The sequence below is a fragment of the Mustela lutreola genome, chromosome 1 (genome assembly GCF_030435805.1).
Source record: "Mustela lutreola isolate mMusLut2 chromosome 1, mMusLut2.pri, whole genome shotgun sequence".
Classification (NCBI taxonomy): domain Eukaryota; kingdom Metazoa; phylum Chordata; class Mammalia; order Carnivora; family Mustelidae; genus Mustela; species Mustela lutreola.
In genome coordinates this window covers 150640384-150661278 of record NC_081290.1, presented here as the reverse complement: position 1 = coordinate 150661278, position 20895 = coordinate 150640384, and the positions used below count along the sequence as shown (strand labels likewise).

Genomic DNA, 20895 nt, shown 5'->3' with positions numbered 1-20895 from the left:
CCAGGCACAAAAGGACAAATATTGCAGGATCCTACTTATCTCATGTAGCTATAGCAGCCTCATACACAGAGACAGGAATTCAGTAGTGTCATGGCTGCCAGCAGCTGGGGGAAAAGACGGATGCAGAGTTTTTGTTGAAGGGCTATAGGACTTTAGCAAGATGAAAAGAGTGGTGGTGATGGCTTCACAATGCGAATATACTTTACATTACAAAATTATATACTTAAAAGTGATCTAGATGACAAATTTTGTATTACGTGTATTTTACCACAATTTAAGAGGAAAAACAGGCTATTCTGCCTGGCACAGACTGGCAAGAAATTGGTAATTTCCCACTCATGGAGTGAATCCTGCGGGTTGGCCCAAAGAGATAATGAACCGGTCTTAAATATTTCTCTGTGTGTCTCAAAGCCTCCATCCCAGTCCTGGGAGGAAAGTACTAGTACTAGGTGAGGCAAACATGGTGGGTCTGCCCTCAGAGAGCTTCTAGTCAGTGCGGGAGATGGGCATGTGGGTACAGAATGCCTTCTTAAGGGATTTATGAAGTGTCCCCTTACCTGGGAAAATGTGATCTCTCCCCTCATGAGGCGGGCACTGGAGCCCTCTGGGCCTCCTCTCTGGAAAGCTTCTCTCAGAAAGCCTCTGGAAGATACAAAGAAACAACAGCATGGATGTTCAGAGGACTTCATCACAGCAGCATGTAGGGAACAGACACTATTCCTATCCACGGACAAACTGCTGTTTTAAAGGCATTCTGCCATGGACGGGGAAAGGCAATGTTCAAGCCAGGATCTTAGGCTATACGAGCAATTGAACCTGGATGAGAACACAAATTAAATGACAAATATGCCGGCAGGTGAAGCAGCTCATGGGGACCACCCAGCAGAGCCTCTTCAACTGCCAGTACTTCTGGCTTTGCCACTTAAGGGACAAACTCAAGACTGGATTCATTCCCATCTTCAGCTCCTTTGTACAAGGCACTACTCCAAAGGACTGTTTATTAGTACATACTTTTCAGAGGGAATGGAATATTTTTTCCTGGTTTTGATTCTGAACATACAGTTTCTACTTCATTTTAACCATATTTAATTTTTAAAAAGTTTTCTCAGGTTAAGAGCTAAACTGCCCCACCTCCAATTCCTATCTTGAAGTCATCATCCCTAGTACTTCAGAATATGTATTTGGAGATAGGGCCTTTAAAGAGGTGATTAGATTAAAATGAGGTCATAAAGGTGGGCCCTATCTAATGAGCAGTGTCCTGAGGAGGAAATTAGGACACACACCCGAATTGGGAGAAGGCCATGTGAGGACACAGGGAGAAGACAGCCTTCTATAAGCCTAGGAAAGAGGCCTCAGAGAAACCAATCCTGCCGCCATCTTGACCTTGGACTTCTAGCCTCTGGAACTACTGTGGAAGCCACCCAGCCTGTGGTACTTGGTTATGGCAGCCCTAGCCAGCTAACATACCTCAGCTCATACTCGTCCCAAGGAATAGCACACACATAGGGAGAGAGACCAGCTCATCACCCTCTCACTTCCTTACATTACAAAATTAAAGTTTCCATTATGCTTTCTTGATAATTTCCCAACCCCCATGGCAGATCAGCTACCTTCACATGGCTGGCTAGGAGACGATCAGACGGATAAGGATGATATATATGTGACACGCACACACACCTCTGCTCCCTCACACCCCTGACAACCCATCCCCACAACCAAGTCCACTCAGCCCAGGCACTGATGTGCAATCCTTCTCAATACAGTGCCCCAGGCAAATATTTATAATGGATGAAAATCAGCAGGCCAGTTAAAATGATTTACCATTTCCAAGTAAGACAACAAATCTACTCTGGGAGTTCCATTTCTGACAACAGGCAACTCTCTTCTATCCAACTAACGCTCTTGCAGGTAACGATTATCAACTTCACATAACATGCAAAAAAATACATACCTAATATTATAGCCTTGCTCAACATTCCAGTAAAAGCAATGGCTCTGCCATACCTTTGCCATCAGTTGTCTTTTATTTATTTACTTGGAAGATTTTATATTTAAGTAATCTCTACATCCAACATAGGGCTTGAACTTAACAACCCTGAGATCAAGTCACATGTTGTACCGACTGAGCCAGCCAGGCACTGCCCTGCTGCTTGTCCTTTTTTTTTTTTTTTTTTAAAAACAGGGTTACTATGTTGTAATTATATATCATCAAATTCACATTTTAAGGAGTATGATTCAAGGATTTGTAGTAAATTTACAGACTGTGTAACTCTGTGACATCAATGCAAACATCAGCACATTCCAGTTTTAGAACATTTCCATCACCTCCCAAGGTTCCTCGTGCCCTTTGGCAGCTGGTCTCCAGCTTTAAGAATCAATACACAATTCGACTCAACAATTTTGGATTGAGCACCTGAGGTGTGCAACACATTGTGCTGGGTGCTGTGATACAAATGCAGGAAAATGTGACTGTATTCTTCGGGAGTACACAGGGGAACAAGGGAGTCAACACATAAGTAATTATCACACGCTGGAGGAATAGGATGGAGAAAGCGAAAGGAAAATGATTTTTTCTGCCTGGAGAATGGTGGCTGCTAGCAGAATGGGAACTGAGGGAAGACTAGAACTACAGAGAAAGGAGATACCAATGTATCTATAAAGCAGATCAGGCAGTAATAATAATAACAGAAGAAGCAATTTGAAATATGAACACTGTTGGATTGGAAAACACGAATTCCAAATTTTAAGGGTGGCTAATAAAAGCAGTGAGCAGTGAAGCAGCTATCACACAAAATGAAATTAGTGAATCAAAAGACAGGATACAGTTTTCAAGAACAAAGAGTAAAACAAGGAAGCAATTCAAGTTAATGAGCAAAATGATAAGACCTAGGGAGTCCAAATTCCTTCAATAAACAAGCAGTAAGAATTCCAAAAGGGTTGGGGCACCCAGGTGGCTCAGTAGGTTGAGTGTCTGACCCTTAGTTTCTACCCAGCTCATGATCGCATGGGTCGTGGGACTGAGCCCTGCATTGTCTTCCTTGCCCAGCAAGAAATCTGCTTGAAGGATTCTCTCTCTTCCTCTGCCCCTACCCAATCCCCACTCATGTGTGCAGGCACATGTGTATGTGCTCATGTGCGCTGTGCCTCTATCAAATGAAATACATAAATCTTTAAAAAAATTTTTTAATGTTTTAAAATTTAATTTAAATAAATAAATAATTTATTAGTAATTCCGAATTAAATAAATAAATCTTTAAAAAAAAAATCCTTCCATGATTGATCAGAGACGCAGTAGGAATAACAGAACACTTCTCTGTACTGAAGAAAGATTCGCCACCTTAGATCAAAAGTATACCAATTACCAAAGCAAAATTAATAAAAAAACAAACCTCCACAACAGGTATATGTGGGGGAACTGTGCCAATTATAAAGATAACAAAGGGTAACAACCTTTTGTGTAGAAAAACAGGTTATACACAAACAAAAAACAATTCAGAGTGACATTAGTCTTCTATCTGCAACTTTAGGTGTCAGAGGTTTGTGGAACAATACTGACTGGATATTGAGAGAAAAATAAACAATGGCCCCCAAATTGTAGCCCCAGATAACATATTACACATTTTTGAAGGCAACAGAAAGTCTCAGCATATAAAACCAATGTTTACCATCACATGCCTTTCCTGAAAAAAAAAATTCAGGGAAGATTTCCAGTCAACTTAAAGATAGATGAAAATTAAAAGTTGAGAACAGGACAAATGTGGTTTAAAAGAAATTAGAAATGAAGTTTTTTAAATACCATTTCCATAGCATTTAGAAAAAAAACAGAAATAAATATAATGAAAGAGGTCTAAGACCTCTGCCTGGAAAACTACAAAACTAATAAAGATCTCTGTATCAAGTTCATGGATCGGGAGACGATATGGTTTGGGCAAAAATTCTCACCAAATGGATATAAAGATTTAATTCACTCCAATCATAATCCCAGCAGATTTTGTTTATAAGTGTGAAAATTGACACATTGATTACAAAATTTCTCTGGAAACTAAAGGACACAGAATAGCCAAACAAATCTTTAAGATTAAATATGAAGGATTTATATTACAAGATTTTAAAATTTATTATAAATTAAGACAATGTGATATCATTGCATGGAGTTATATATCAACTTAGCATAATAGGGAGTCCAGAAATAGACATCTACATACATGGTCCATTTGATTTTCTCACCAAGGCACCACTAAAATTTAATGTGGGAAAGATTTTTTTAAATAAATGACATTAGAGCAACCTGATATCCATAGGGGGCAGGGAGACTCCACACCATATACAAAATTTGTTTTGAGGTGGATCATGTATTTAAATGTGAAAGTTAAAACAATCTAGGTTCTCCAAGAAAGTGGGATATCTTCACGATCTTTAAGAATGCAAAAATTTCTTAAAAGGACACCAAAGGCAGCAGTACCTGGGCAGCTCAGTCAGTTAAGCATAGCATCTGACTCTTTTTTTTTTTTTTTTTAAAGATTATTTGAGAAAGCGTATGAGAGAGAGCATGAGAGCGGGGTGAGGGGCAGAGGGAGAAGCAGACTCCCTGCTGAACGTGCAGCCTGACACATGGCTTGATCCCAGGACACCAGGATCATGACCTGGTAGAAGGCAGACACCTAACCGACTCAGCCACCCAGGTGCACCAAGCATCCGACTCTTTTTTTTTTTAAGATTTTATTTTTATTTATTTATTTGACAGAGGGAGACACAGTGACATAAGGAACACAAGCCGGGGAAGTAGGAAAGAGAGAAGCAGGCTTCCCACGGAGTAGAGAGCCCAATGCGGGGCTCAATCCGAGGACCCTGGGATCATAACCTAAGCTGAAGGCAGCCGCTTAACAACTAAGCCACCCATTTTTTTTTTTTTTAAGATTTTATTTTTATTTAAGAGTCCAACTCTTGATCTTAGCTCAGGTGTTGATCTTGGGATCGTGGGTTCAGGCCCATTAAAAAAAAAAAAAAGGATACAAAAAAGCGCTACCATAAAACAGTAAAAAAAAAAAGATAAATCAGTCATTAAAATTAGTACCTACTGTTTATCAAAGATACCACTGAGAAAGTGAATGAACAAGCCATATACATGGATATGCTTGCAATACCTACATATGACAAAGGACTGGTATCAAGAACATACAAAGCGGGGCGGGGGGGGGGGGCACCTGGATGGCTCAGTCAGTTAAGCATCTGCCTTCAACTGAGGTCATGATCCCAGGGTCTGGGGATGGAGCCCCAGTCGGGTTCCCTGCTAAGCAGGGAGTCTGCTTCTCCCTCTCCCACTGCCCTTCACCGCTCCCCACTCCTAAGCCTAGCTCAGTCTCTCTCTCTCTCTCCTATTCCCTCTCAAATAAATGAACAAAATCTTTTAAAAAATAAGGGAAAGTACACTTCAACAAAATTTGGGCTTTACTTATTTCAGATTCCCCCTTGACTAGAACAATAATGGATCAATCTATCATTGTTTGGGGGTATGTAGTGTACTGGTTTATGAAGGGCGTTATTCTGTTCGCTACTGGCTTGTGAAACACCCACAGTGAACCTAGGTTACAGAAACTGCTGCCAAAAGAAACAGTCTCTGAGCATTGATTTGCCCTGAAACAAAACGGACAGAACTCTTAGAGCTTCCATCAGGCTCCTTATCCTTGCCAGGAATTTAGAATTTAGTCTTCTTTGGGTGTCACCAGGGTGATCATTTATTTTCTTTCTTAATTTTTAAAAAAACTTGTTTAATTACTTGAGAAAGAGAGAGCGTGGGCCGGTACGCAAGTGGAGGTAGGCGCAGAGGGTCAAGCAGACTCCGCACTGAGGAGGGAGCCCAATGCAGGATCGCGTCCCAGGACCCCAAGATCATGACCTGAGCCCACGGTGGGCACTTAAATAACTGGGCCACGGGGGCGACCCTCTTTCTTAACTTTTAAACAAATATGCTTTCCCTCCTTCGGACTATAGGGGAAGCATATGTTTATGAAGAAATAAACTGAAAATACCAAAAAGTAGAAAAATGAAGAAAATCATTATAATCTCATCTGGGATTAATAATCCCAAACATATTCTGGGATATTTCCTCCACACATTTTTCTGCAGGTAGCTTCCCCCCTAGCCAGCTATAATTGAAACCATGTTGTAAAAAATTGTTTTACATTCTGGTGGGTTTGCTTTTTTTTCAGTTCTCATTAACAAGTCTTTTCTGATCTGAAATCTCGTTCTGAACATCCTATTTCTTGGTTTCCTGGTGACGCTTCCTAGTTCATTTCCCAGCGACGAGGCTTTGGGGCTGTTTCTCTAGTTTGCGATTAGAGCAAGTGCGCCCGCAAAGCACAGGACTTTGTTCCCTCATCAACTTCAGGGCGGCCTGAGGATACATTTCATGACACAGAATTAGAGGGCAGCAGTGAGCCCGGCGAGCAGCTCCTGTCACTTTAGGAAAAGAATCCATCACAGAGGGCAATTTTGGGAGTCTTTAGAGAGATTTAATCACTTAGCATTTACTAAGACAATGGGTCTAGTAGCGTGCATGGTTATTTTTAGGGTAATTGTCTTAACCTCTGCAGAGCTCCCGCCCTACAGCACCGTGAAACCAAGGCTGGGGGTACCCAGAGGCCTTTTCTCAGCTGGGGGCCCGCCCCCTGGCGCCCCGGCTCCCCCCTTCGCCACCCCTGCTCCGGCCGGGCGCTGATTCCCCTTACCTGGGCAGCGCCAACTCCTCGGTGCGGTCCAGCGCGCCGGCCACCGAGGGCAGCGCCAGGACCCCGTCCAGGTCGAGCACGGCCGCGCGCAACGCCATGGCGGCCCACAGAGGACCAAAGCTCCCGGCGGTGCGCGGAGGCCCGTAGCGGGATGGGAGCGGCGGGCCGCGGGGCCTCCCTCGCACTGGTCCAGGGGGACCCCGCCCCCGCCCCGCCCCCGTCCCGCCCCGCGCCCTGTCCCGGGCCCGCAGGGGCGGCGACCCACCTGTCTCCACCGCCTCCAGGCATCCAGTCCCCCTGCTAGTGTCCTGACCACTTCGGGCGAACTTGCTATACTGTCGCCGGTCCGGGGGCGGGCCTCAGAGAAGGGGTCTGAGGAAGAACCAAGGGCCACTGACCCTTTAAAGTGTGTGTGGCCAAAAGCTTCATTCAGTGTTTGGATCCTTCCATGTTTGTTTCGGTTGGCATATCCACTAAACTCATAGCTTTGTTGCCCCTCCTTTTGGTGCGTATATTTACAGATCTGACGCTATCCTGTCCACACTCCCCTCATCACACACTTACCTGTCAAGGCAAAATGTGTTTCAAGAGTAAAATATGCTCCAGAAACCGTATGCCTACTCAGAATACATCTATTCTAATCTCTTGTTGGAATGAGGCTTAGAAGGAAATTTGGAGTACTTACTACCCCTTTGTACCTTCTCCTTGTACTAATGCTGCCTAAAAATGTTCCAGCTTTGTTTAAATTCACGGATTCCACACTGTTGGCTCCTTTGTTTCTGGACTTTGCTTAGGAGTGTCTGAGGAGTATTTGCCAAAGGGTTGTCAGGCTTCTCATGCCTGCAGTGTAGCTCTGTGAATTAAAAACATGCTCTGGGGGCGCCTGGGTGGCTCAGTGGGTTAAGCCGCTGCCTTTGGCTCAGGTCATGATCTCAGGGTCTTGGGATCGAGTTCCGCATCGGGCTCTCTGCTCAGCAGGGAGCCTGCTTCCTCCTCTCTCTCTCTGCCTGCCTCTCTGCCTACTTGTAATCTCTCTCTGACAAATAAATAAATAAAATCTTAAAAAAAAAAAAAAAAAAGCTCTGGGTTCCTCAGTGTTCCAGCTTGCCAGGACCATGTCGCGAGACACAGACCCCAGAGACTTCTCTGCTGAATGTGTCCTCTGTGAATTTATGCAGGATATTCTGCCCTCTTTAGCTAGAAGAATGTTGTGAAAGATCATCAGATACCTTACTGACGAGGTATTCATCTACAACTCTTTGTAGCTACCAATCATCAGTCTGGTGAAGAAGAAAATGAGTCTATTTTGGGTGTTTTGCTCTGGTGAACTATGACCATGCTTATGTCTCTTGCCTCATAACCTCTTCTGGGATCTCCCTGAGGCTGTTGTTACTAGTGCTTTCTGAAATCCACTCCTACAAAGTAGGAAGCATGAAGTTTTTAGTTAACGGAGCCAAATGTAGCAGAGGAACTGGAAAAAGCAGTTCGATTTTGGACTTGGATAACACTGGGCGACCTCCTTCGGAACACTTTCAGTGTTAGAGTCCTGGGATCAAGCCCCGAGTTGGGCTCCCTGCTTGGTGGGAAAGTTGTTTCTCCCTCTCCCATTCCTCCTGCTTGTGTTCCCTCTCTCATTGTGTCTCTCTCTGTCAAATAAATAATCTTTTAAAAAATAAAATAAAAAATAAATTAAATCTCCAACTTAGGCTTTCCTTTGGTCTCCAGAGTCTCCTACTCCACATCTCCTCTTGATTGTCTGACAGGGATCTCTAATGTATCATGACCAAAACAGAACTCTTGCTGCGTTCCCACCTCTCAAGCCTGTTCTCTCCAGGACATTCCCAGTCTTAGTCAGTGGCACTTGTTCACTCAGTAACTTAGCCCAAAGAACTTGGAGTCACTCCTGGATTCCCGATTGCCCATGAAACTGTGTGTTCTTGAACTCAATCCCAGGGGTGTCCAGTGGATTAGGGCAGAGGTAACAGCTTCTGGTTCAGTGGTGATCTTTCTTAAAGGCCCACCCAGGAGCTCTTTCCTCCACTGCTTTCAAAGGTTTCGTAGGTTCTTAATATCCTGTATTAAATCTCTTTCTATTTAATAACTAAAGGGATTTCTGCTGGCTGACGGATATGGGACTACTTAGGAATACATATATGTATGTGTTTGTAAACGTAGCAAAGCAAAGAGGAAGGATACATTGACAGAGCTGGATGGGAGAAATCCCCCTCTCGGGAAGGAAAGTAAGAAACACAGAACATGAGACTCCATCTTAAGATCGAGATCATTGCGTGTGAGAGGAGACTATGAAGCTCTCACATGGCCCTTTGCTTATTCATGGCAGTTACACTGGGAACCTGACCGAGTCTGGAGTATTTTATAATACCTTATCAGTTACGTAACTTCTTGGCCGAACTGGTTAGGCAAGGTTTAGAGGTCGCATTTGACTGTGCTCTGCTCTTTCTCATGGGTCACGCTTCCCTAGGTTTTCTGCCAGCCAACTTGGAGGAAAGTAAGAGCTTACTCAGCTGGGCTAGGGAAATGGGGTATCTTTTGGAAATGTAAGTCACAACCCTTATGTCTGCTAATCTTAATATTTATAAAATGCATTTGAGGTGATAGCAGGAATCATGAAAGCATGGTGAATGTAGGGGTCCAAATGCAGAAAGACACCTCAGGTCAATCGCTAGATCTGCAATGAACTTGTAACTGCAATGAACAATCTGCAGATTACAACCATTGTAATCTGCAATGAACAGTAAACTGGTTTTGTTTGGGGTTTCCTGCCACTGACACCCTTTCTGGCCACCTGCTAGGCCTTGCTTTTCCAACCCTATTTTAAAACTCTATTTAATTCCTGGTGGTCAAGAAAGGATCTCAACATGGTTGCTTCTCCTGCTGTAGGTGTTTGAATGAAGCTAAATTAAAGTTGTCTCTGGCAGTTTTCTAAACCCACATTCCACCTGAAGCTTTATCTTTCTATAGTGCAGCAAATGAATTTCTTCAATTCAATCAGAAAATTATTAAGCACTTTCTGGGTACTTGGGATTCGTTGTGTAAATGCAACAGACAAAAATGGGACTAAGAAGCTTCCTTTGTAGCAGAATGATGAAATCAAGGAATTTCTAGTTGCTTCTGGGGCAATAAGAATGACATTAGAAATATTTATGGAGGCTACTTGTCATTCTTAGTCGGTTTTTTTTTTTTTTTTGACTACCAAACATCTATAACTTCTTCGTATATTTGAAAAATTCTACTGTACAGTGGACAGCTGTCATTCGAATATCTATGTTGATAGCTCTCACATTTGGAATGCGATCTTCTCAAGCTAGACTCCACAAACACCATTTTTCCTGGGCTTCCTTGATGCTGGACTCTGCCCATCAGCCTCTGGCCTGAGATTGGGCTTCATAAAAACTGTCCCACGACATTGTTTGTTGTTACCATGTTGTTCTTGGCTGTGTGGTTTCCAAGCCTGCTTCTCTTTTCCTCCCTGAGATTCTGTGAGCCTACTTTGAGCTAGGGTGAAGGTCTTCGAGTTAGGCTCAGCAAATCAGATGCACCCAGCCCAGATGTGATAGTGGGAGCTGGTAAAGGAAGGAGAGACAGAGGAGAGAGTTCGGGTTGACAGTTTGAGGACAGCAGCAGTATCCAGGGTTCCCAGCTGGCTGGGGTGATGCCGGTCTCAGCATTCAGCAACAGCACTCGGCAACAGCGGTGTGTTCCCAAGTCTGGTTCTGGTGCATGATTTTGGTGTCAGCCCTCTCTACTGCTAGTTTTCCAAGTTCGGTTCTCCAAGCTTCCTCAGGGCCTCACTCTGCAAACTGCCCTTGCTTGGTTTTTTTCCTCCTAGCTCCTCCTCGCTTTCCTCATCTCTGAATTAAAGTCAGTCCTTGGGTCTCTTTACAACCACTCTCTTGATTATCTCAACTGGCCTTCTCTTCGTGAAATTATTTGTCCTGCAGTCTTCCTCACATGGGATCCTCTGGCCACAATCAGCTGCACGAAGTTCTTGCAGGGGCTTACCAGGGGAATCTGGACAGGTGGCTCCATGCAGAGTCCCCGGGGCTCTGGTTTGTGTGTCAAAATGGCTGCAGAGATGCGATTGCCAGGCTGAGGCTGAAAGCTGTGCCCACCTGTGCTACAAATCACAGGAAACCTCTCTTTCATCCTCCTGCAGTGTCCCTCTGGTGTTCCTCACTGAGAAAGTTTACTACTGTGTGCACTGTAAAGAAGAAATGTTTAGGGGGCGCCTGGGTGGCTCAGTGGGTTAAAGCCTCTGCCTTCGGCTCAGGTCATAGTCTCAGGGTCCTGGGATCCAGCCCTGCATCACATCGGGCTCTCTGCTCAGCAGGGAGCCTGCTTCCCCCTCTCTCTCTGCCTCTCTGCCTACTTGTGATCTAACCCTTAAAAATATATTTAAAAAAAAAAAAAGGAGAAGAAGAAGAACAAATGCTTAGAAAAGCATATATTTGAAGGTACAGTCAAAGTTGACAGGCAATCAATGGTTAACTGACAAGATGGCTCCAATCCAAGTTCAAAATAAATTGATTTCAAAATCCTGTGATTTGCCTCATTATTGCATCAGTTCAATTCACAGCACTGGTGGGGACGTGAGACTCTAAAAACTGGGAACATTCCCATGACAAAAACCAGAAAGCAGAAGATGTTTTTCTTTCCATAGCTGATAAACTTGCTCCTACTATCCCTGAATTTCCCACAACTATCTCACCTGAAGGCCTTATCACGGGCCAGATAAGCCAGCTTTCTTCATGCCTGACCCTACCCCTCCTCATTGCCTCTAGACTTGAACCAGGTTTAGGTCCCCCCATGTCCCAGCAAGCAGGTTCCAGGGACAAACCTCGGAGTACACAAAAACACACTCCCAAACTGCAAGATTCTACTCATTGATATCCACAATTTGGTGATCATAGATAGAAATGGATTGTCAGGGGCGCTTGGGGGCTCAGTAAGCTAAGTGTCTGCCTTCAGCTCAGGTCATGATCTCAGGGTCCTGGAATCGAGTCCCACGGCTAGCTCCCTGCTCAGTGGCGAGTCTGCTTCTCCGTCTCCTTCTGCCCCTCCTCCTGCTCATGCTCGCTCTCTCTGTCTCTCTCTTTCAGATAAATAAATAAAAGCTTTAAAAAAATTAACCATCACAGGGTGGTATTCACAGTTTGTTCAATGGCAGCCCATGCAAAGTTAGTATAAGACACCAGACATTAGCATAGGGGAAGAGAAGAGTTGGCAAAATATTAATGTTGGTATGGATTTTTTTTATGTTTGACCTTCCACCTTCTTCTTCATGTGAGAGAACTCAGGAGACACTCCTCCAAGGCCTCGAGAAACATTGGTGTTCCTACTTAATAGATGGCTCTTGATAGGCCTCCTGTTTGGGAAGACTATTATCTTGATTATAGGGGCTGTGGGAAGTGGTTTGGACCTTGGGTGATGAGACTTGAGTTAAGGCAACTTCTCCGTACATGACACATCATTATCAGTCCTGAGAGGAAGGACCAAGACGAAGCCTCTATAACAAAGTAATAAATAAAATCCCTAACATGTCTCTGGGAGAATCCCAAGGGTTAGAGCCACCATCAAAGACCATCGAAGACCAGAGTTACACAGGGACTTTTGGTTACCACCAAACTCTACTCAAGATGGATGGGTCTTGCCAAGTGTCAATTCATTGTTGTAAACTTAATTAGGTGATTCTCATTGCAACTGCCTTTCCCGCTTGATTCCTACTGCTACCATTGCCAAATGCCCAGCTCCCCAACAGTAGTGACAAATCCTGAGCTCTAGATAGCGTGCTTGAGCCCAGAGGCTCAAATTAGTCCCCTGGTGGCAATCTGATTACATTGAGCTCCTTCCGTAACAGAGGGGGTAGCAATTTGTCTTTTATGGAATAGATGCTTCTTTTGGAGAATGGGGGAAGGGGAAAGTTGTAAATACCAACTCTAACTTAACGATCTTTTAACACGAGGGCTATACCAGTCATCATTTTCTTCTTTACTTGGTTAATTTATTTTGTTTCCTGACCACCCTATTATTTTATATGCAGTATGCTTTTGATGAGCTTTATGATTTATTCCATAGGAGACAGAACTTCAAGGTGGCATCATGTCAGGGCGAGAGCAAGGATGGGCATTGCGCAGGGAGGTTAGCTATGGAGCTGGAGGGAGTAACTAATGAGCCCTAGGGATTCGGGGTGAGGACGAGCAGTTTTCTTTCTGTGAGGAACGACTGCCTCATGTTAGTGTTCTAAATGTGTTTTCTTAGATTCTGTGTTTGTCTAGTTGGCAACCAATACTCACTGAGCCGAACTAATGGCCACACTTATCTACATCATCCCTGTGATCCAGTTTTCAAGGAGGTACCAAGATCATATTACAAACCTTCCAAACAGTCCCGAGTCAATACTCCAACCTCATCCTTTATCTCTCGCACACCAAGCCAACATTCCCCTGCACAAAAACACCCCACGGCTATGTACTAGATAACTAGAGGCTGTCCCTACACCCACAGCTTGCCAAAATTCCTCAAACTCTCCAATTCTAAGCAGCTTACCCTGGCCTGCCTTGCCTTTCTTGCAGAAACGCCAAAAATACCTGGGCCATGGGGGTGCCTGGGTGGCTTAGTCGATTGGACATCCACCTTCGGCATCCTGGGATCGAGCCCCACATCCTTGCTCAGCGAGGAGCCAGCTTCTCTCTCTCCCTGCCACTCCCCCTGCTTGTGCTTTCTCTCTCTGATAAATAAATAAATAAAATGTTAAAAAAAAATTACTCTGGGCAATGTTTTTTTCTTTGACTTTTCTGCACCCTGGCTAAGCCCTGGTGCTTCCCTCTGTGGCCCTGCATGGTCCACTGTGATTTTTATTTCCAGGGATCTGTGAGTATAAACTTCTTCCTTCACGACAATCATTCCTGTGTCCGTATGTATTGCCATGCCAAATTAAAACAAATTCTGGGGACAACTTCTAGAACAGTGAGATGTAAACAATTTTTTTTTGGAAGTGTTATTATGGAAAGTTGGGTGTGCATTGATGTTAGGAGCCAAAAAGCTAGATTTGGGGGAGCTTTCCAGCATTTAAACTGCTTTCCAATATTTTGGGAATGTTCCCGCTTTCTACCAGGACATCAAAACACCAGATTCCTGCTCGCTCAACCTTCCTTGCACTTCGTTCATGGGCCCACGATTAATCTGAAGCATCTGTCCCCACCTTTGTGTTGGGAGCTAATGACACAAAGAAGCAGGGACAGAGGAGGATTAATTCTGGCAGCAGGAGAAGTTGGTTTCCAGGGCCAGCAGTGATAGCAGTCCCAGCGACAGACGTTGGGAGGTTTTCCATCCAGTCCCACAGCATCCCGGGCCCATCCTGTAGGTGAATGATTGACTTGTGATCTTGGCTCTGGTCTGGCTGATGTGTCCATTGTTTTCACCTGTGCCCTGAGCAGGTTCTCCAGCTTTCTAAGTGCTACTATGAACCACCCATTGTCTTTTAATAAAAGCCATTTCTGCTTAAATTTATTAATAGGTTTTTAATGATTGCAGCCAAGAATCCTATTGGTATAATTTATGATTATTTCCTTCCTTACACACACACATCCCTCCATATGCAAGGACATAAGGTGAAATTCTAACCTTTGTTAATTATGGGTAGTGAGAACATAGGTGTTTAGAGAATTTTTATTGTATTTTATGTCTTTTAATTTTCTTAGAATACTAGCAATCATGTATATATGTATACATATATATTTATACACAAATATGTCCCATTTATTTACACACACACACACACACACAAACATCATGCATCATTTCACTATTTTAAGCCCTTTATTTATACTAACTTATTCACTCCTCACAACAAGCCGTTGAAGTGGGGCCAATAGTCACATCCTCATTTTATGTATAAGGAAACTGAAAGTTCTAGCGACCTATTGAAAACTACACAGCCTTTTTTTTTTAAGTGTATTTGACACATAATATTATATTGGTTTTAGGTGAACCACATAATGATTAGACCATTGTATACATTATAAAGTGCTCACCAGAGTAAGTGTAGTTACTGTCTGTCACTATCTATCACCATAAAAGGTATTACAAAATTATTGACTCTATGGCCTAAGCTGTACTTTGTGACTGACTTATTTTATACCTGGAAGTTTGTACCTCTTAACGTCCTTCACCTATTTCGCCCATCCCCCATCCCACCCCTCCTTTAACCACCAGTCTCTTCTCTATATTTGTGTGTCTGTTACTGTTTTGTTTTCCATTTGCTTGTTCATCTGTTTTGTTTTTTTAGATTCCACATGGAAGTGAAATCGCATGGTGTTTGTCTTTGTCTGACTTATTTCGCCTAGCATAAATCCCTCTAGGTCCATCCATGTTGTGGTGAATGGCTAGATTTTGTTCCTTTTTAATGGCTGAGTAATATTCCATGGTATGTACATATCACATCTTCTTTATCCATTGATGGACACCGAGGTTGCTTCTCTTGGCTATTGTATGTAATGCTACAAAGGAATGCACGTATCTTCTTCAATTAGTATTTTCTTTTTTTTTTTCTCATAAATACCCAGAAGCAGAATTGCTGGGTTGTAAGGTATTTCTATTTGTAATTTTTTGAGGGAACTCCGTACCATTTTCCACAGCACCAATTTACGTTCTCACGAACAGTGCACAAAGGATCCCTTTTCTCCACATCCTCACCAACACTTGTTATTTCTTGTTTTTTTTGATTCTAGCTATACTGATTGGTGTGAGGTAGTATTTCACTGGGGTTTTCATTTGCATTTCCCTGATGATGAGTGATACTGAGCATCTTTTCATGTGTCTGTTGACCATTTTTTATTTTTCTTTGAAAATATTTCTATTTGGTTTCTGTTTTTAATTTCTATTTAATTCATGTTTTTAATAGATTACTTGTGGGGGGTTTTGTTGGTTTATTTTTTGCTATTAGTTGTATGAGTTCTTTATCTATCTTGGATCTGTTATCAGATATATCATTTGTAAATATCTTCTCTCATTCAGTAGGTTACCTTTTCATTTTGTTGATGGTTTTTACTGTGTAAAAAAAACCCCACACAGCTTTTAAGGAGAAAATCAGAAATCAAACCCTCATGGTTATTTAGGGGCCTTTGCTTTTAACAATAAGGGAGACAAGTGAGAGAACAAGTAACTTGAAGGGGAGGCAGACCTCGAAGGGTGTTTTTAGGATGGAGGATGAGCTTATTTATGGGCTGAAGGAAAGGATCCAGCAGGAGGAGTGGTGAAGATAGGAGAAAGCCTGGGGTTATTTAATTGATGGGGATTCCATCAAAATCACAGAGGCCAAGCTTCCCACGCGGGAAGAAAGGGGAGGAAGAATATGACTCCTCATCAGAGAAGGAGGCAACGGGTCTGTGTATGGTTTGGAAGATGACCTTGCTTCTCTGGGAACTGAAGGCAAAGTCACTGGCAAGGAGGTTGAGGAGGGGACAGGCAAGCTGCAGCCAAGCCAGGCAGGGGCACAGGTGAGCGGGTTGTCCTGCAGACAGCCGGCAGGGGGAGAGGGGTTTTCCTCCAGAGGAGAAGGGGAAGGAGAGATCCATAGGCTGGCTTGCTGAGGGCTCTATCCTCACTGCTATTCGACTGGCAGTTATGCTGCTCTCTTGACCCCCAGACCCAGGACCCAGGAGATCCCCCCACCTGTGAGGTCAGGGGGTCCAGGCAGTGATCCCGGGGCACAGGGTCCTTCAGAGCAAAGAGAGACGCATCTTAAGTACTGGACAGAGAAGAGCAAATCTGTTATCTGTCCCCACTGGACACAGGCTGAATAGTACAGGCTCCTCCTCCTTCCCTCCAGAGAAGATGTGTGCGTGTGTATGTGTGTGTGTGTGTGTGTGTGTGTGTGTGTGTGTGTAATAGACAGGGAGAGAGAGAGAGAGAATGAGAGCACGAGTCTGTGTGCTGGCCAAGCCAGCAGTCCCTCCTGTGGACTGGCTTTGGCTTTTACCTGCAGAAGCCTTTGTGCCTGGCTCTCCATGACGCCCTCCCCCGTAGCACCTGCAGGAAGCCTCTCCAGCCGCCAGAGCGGGAAGCCCAGGCAAACTGACCAGCCTGCAGAACTTACCCAGCCCTCCCCAGGAAGCCAGCTTGACCCTCGGAGTCAGGTCGCCCTCGTCCGCCAACGTGGGTCCTGTTCCAGCATCAGTGTGACCATAAAATGAAGTCACCCTGCTCTGCTTTGCACCTGCCCTTCCATTTGGGGGGGACTTTTGTCAGCTGACCGGGACTTCCAAGCCAGGCTGGTTCTGTGTTTTCTCAAAGGCCTTTCTTCTTCTGTCACCACCGGTAAGAAAGGTGCCCCAAAAGCTTGCATTGGGGAATGTGGGGGTAGGGCATTGTGGGGGTGGGGTCCAGGGGGATACTAGCGGATGAGCGGCTTCCGGGTACTTTGGGAGGGGAGCATGTCAGAATGCTGGAAGTCACCTGCTTCTAGAAGAATTTTCATCTTCCGGTTATCCCTGCGAGGGCAGTTCACAGCCCAGTGACAGTCAGCCCCTTCTACTGGGGTAGCTCAGTCTCAGGGGTTCGTGGTGTTACTATATCAAATCTGCTTCTACGTACTATTCCTTCCTTTATTTACTCATGAAGCAAACATTCTGTATCTTTCAGTAAAGACTAACAGACATCAGTGGCACTCACTGACTTGGAAAAGTAGCAAGTGCTTCATTGCCAGGGTTTTCTGAGGCTGGAATTTGTCAGCGAGGTTTCCTACACAGGCTGATGTGCTAATCCAGATGACCTTTAAGATTCTACCTGACCTTGAGATGTTAGGCTTCTGTGGTTGATCAGGGTATGGAGCAGAGCAGACACACAAGCTAGAAATACGGTCTCTTTCCCCTAAGCCCCGGCATGAAATTATTTGGAAGAAAAACAGTATCATTTCCTCTCATCAAGGGGCCATTTTTGGGGTATTGACAGAGGAGAGAGAGCTGGGACTCTCATGTGGAGGGACAGGGTGCTGGATGGCAGAGAGGAGCTGGTGGGGTCTAAGCAGGCTTCCTGGAGAAGGTGATGTTTGTGAAGAGACTAGAACAGGACCTGGGGGGTGGGAAGCCGAAAGTCAGCTGCAGTAGGAAGTTGGACGAAGAGGCCAAATTCCTTTGACTTCAGGGGACCTGGACTCAGGAGGTTGGTGTAGGCGTAAGGGTCAGGGGGTGGGGGTGGTCTGGTTATTTGATTGCATCAGCAACAATAGTGGGGATGTTGGTGTCTGAGCCTTTTGCATACGCAGTGTCTTTTGGGTAGATTTCCCTATGCGTCCCATTCACCCAGACCCACTTTACAGACAGTCACACCACAGCCATCCTGCCAAACCTCCAAACTTGCCAATCCAGCCACTTAAAAGATCAAAGGTTCCAGGGTTCTTTCTCTTTTAATATCTTTCTTAGGCAGAAGGTATCTCTAATTACTGTCAATTAACTGGGATAATTTCTCCTTTGGTTTCCAATGATAAAGTAATGAAATTATCTTCGTGGGCTAATTACAAAGGATGCAAATTTGAGGCATCTTGTAGGATTGTATCCTCTAGGATCGATTGACTTTTATTTGCGCAGTCTTCCAGAGGGTCTGACATATCTCTGATTGGTTTTTATATCATGCAATTTCAGCATCCTTGGATTTCTGTTTCTTTTTCTCCTCTTGTCACTAATAGGGAAAGAAAATCTTTTATTTAGTGCACTTTGTTGAAAGAGATCATACATAGCCTTGGGATTTGTGACCATGATATGGGTTGGAAGGAGGAGTGAGTAGATCTGCATATAGAGGAAACTCTCAGAACCCTAGATCCAGGCAAACATGGGTGTGGGGTGGGACACCTTTGCCTTCACACCACCTACCTGCCATCGACCTTAGTCCTGACAGTGACTCAGCAGTGACAGTCAATAGTGCAAGGATCTGTAGATCTAAGTATGGGCATAAGTTACCCATACGAATTGCCCTTCTAGTTAGTGGCACTGGGTAGCATTTTACCAGATTAGAGTTTAGAAGCTGAAGACCTGAGTCTGAATCCCAACTGTTACCACTTTTGAACTATCCATCCCTGAGCAAATCTTTTTTGAACGTCACTATTTCCTTTATTTATACAAAAGAGATAATAAAATCCCTTGCCCTTACCCTCCTGGGGTGATATGAGACTCCAATGAGGTCAAAGGTGTGAAAGTGCCTTCTAAACCTTAAAATCACACACTTGCAAATTGTTTTTAGAAAGATCTAGGTGTTAACATCACAGGGGACCCTGGAATCTTCTTTCCCTGTGCTTGCCTGTCCTGTTCTCTCACCCCTAACCGAAAACAACGCCGTGAATCTTCACTGATCTGTCCTGGTGGAGAGGAACAATTCAATTTTCTAGCTCCCCTTCATTTTAACAAGCAAATGAAACTTCTAGATGGTGGAGACGGTGTCATAATAATTTGTCACTGACATTCCAGGTCAGTTAGGGAGGCATGGGACACGTGAGAATCCCAAAGCATCCGGGACAGAGGATGAAAGAGAAAAGGAACCAGAAGAGGAGCTCCATGACCGTCAGGTTTTGCATGAGTGTAGAAGGATAAACAAACAAACACACACAAACGAACAAACACACCTTTTCTGCAGTTTCCCCTGGGGACTGATGAAATTCCTCTCTGCTGGCAACACCAGGGTCTTCAAGCCAACTCAACTCAAGTGGCTCTCAGGTGCTTGCACAACCTTAGACTCAAGGAAGAGCTGCCCAGTGTGAGTAGTTGGAAAGAGTTCAGAAGGGACTTCTGGGAACTTGGGGTCTCTTTGCATGGCGTTGAAGCCCATGGGACGAAATGAGTAAAGTCATGACTTACAGCAGGAGTGGGTGAGCAGACGGGATTCCAGAGGTTTTCTTCTGTCCTTTCTTCTCTACTGTGTCCCCCTCAAGGCCACACATTCTCAATTCTTCATCCTTAAAGCCCGGCACATTGTTGTCCCCATCATGGAAGAGGCAGTGGAAAGATGAACAAGGAAAGAAAAGAATAAATAATCAGATTATGGAAAAAGTGCTCAATGTCATCTTGCTCCTTAAACTAAGCCATGAGCCTGGGTCTCCCTCATACATTCTTCCAGAACCCTCTTCCACTCCTGGGCACCATTCATGGGTGACCCTATGTACCTAGAACCTGCAAAGCAAACCCCTGTTCTAAGGTCTGTGCTTGGGGCTGAGATAACAGGTGAATGTGACACAGTTTCCCACCCACAAGGAGCTCACAGCAGTGACCTCTGCTTCTCATCCCAAGCTCCCATCAACTCTCATCTCAACTTTCCGAGCCCATGGGAGGAGTTCAGTGCTAGGATCTGTTTCTTGTTCTCTTTTTTGTCTCAGCCCTGAGGTGATTCCCATGAACACAGCTGACTCTTTTTTGGGGTGAGTTTTGAGTATTTATTACCTGTTTTTCTTCTCTAATTATTTTTTTACTGTGGCAAAATATGTATAATTACTGTTTTAACTATTTTTTATTTTTATTTATTTTTTTTAAAGATTTTATTTATTTATTTGACAGAGAGAGATCACAAGTAGGCAGAGAGGCAGGCAGAGAGAGAGGAGGAAGCAGGCTCCCTGCAAAGCAGAGAGCCTGATGTGGGGCTCGATCCGAGGGCCCTGGGATCATGACCTGAGCCAAAGGCAGAGGCTTTAACCTGCTGAGCCACCCAGGCACCCCTGTTTTAACTATTTTTTTAAAGATTTTATTTATTTAACAGACAGAGACACACACAGTGAGAGAGCGAACACAAGCAAGGGGAGTGAGAGAGGGAGAAGCATGCTTCCTGCCAAGAGCAGGAAGTCCTGAATAGGGCGTAATCCCAGGACCCTGGGACCATGACCTGAACTGAAGAAGGATGCTTAACGACTGAGCCACCCAGGCGCCCCTGTTTTAACTATTTTTAAGTACACAGTTCAGTAACGTTGAGAACATTCCCTTTGCTGTGCAACCATCATGCGTCTCCGGAGCTTTGCCTGAAACTCTGCCCCCATTAAACACTAGCTCCCCTCCATGCCTCCACCCAGCCTCTGGCAGCCACTATCCTGGATCTATCAATTACTACTAATTACTGAATTACCTCTAATACTAATTACCTCTAATTACTACTCCAGTAATCAAATAAGTGA

At 44.3% G+C, this 20895-nt stretch overlaps 1 protein-coding gene across 2 annotated transcripts in view; it reads right to left on the bottom strand.

Annotated features, from left to right (window-relative positions):
- Positions 1 to 6912, bottom strand: part of EPHX2 (epoxide hydrolase 2) — a 60992-nt gene extending 54080 nt beyond the window's left edge. The window contains exons 1-2 of one of the 2 annotated variants that reach the window (XM_059176427.1): positions 6729 to 6912; positions 558 to 642 (exon numbers count right to left, since the gene is read on the bottom strand). In XM_059176427.1, coding sequence (XP_059032410.1) covers positions 558 to 642; positions 6729 to 6826 — 183 coding nt within the window. In that variant the 5' untranslated portion in view covers positions 6827 to 6912. The remainder of the gene's footprint in view (positions 1 to 557; positions 643 to 6728) is intronic. The other variant, XM_059176421.1, reaches the window with a different exon arrangement.
- Between the last annotated feature and the right edge of the window lie 13983 nt (positions 6913 to 20895).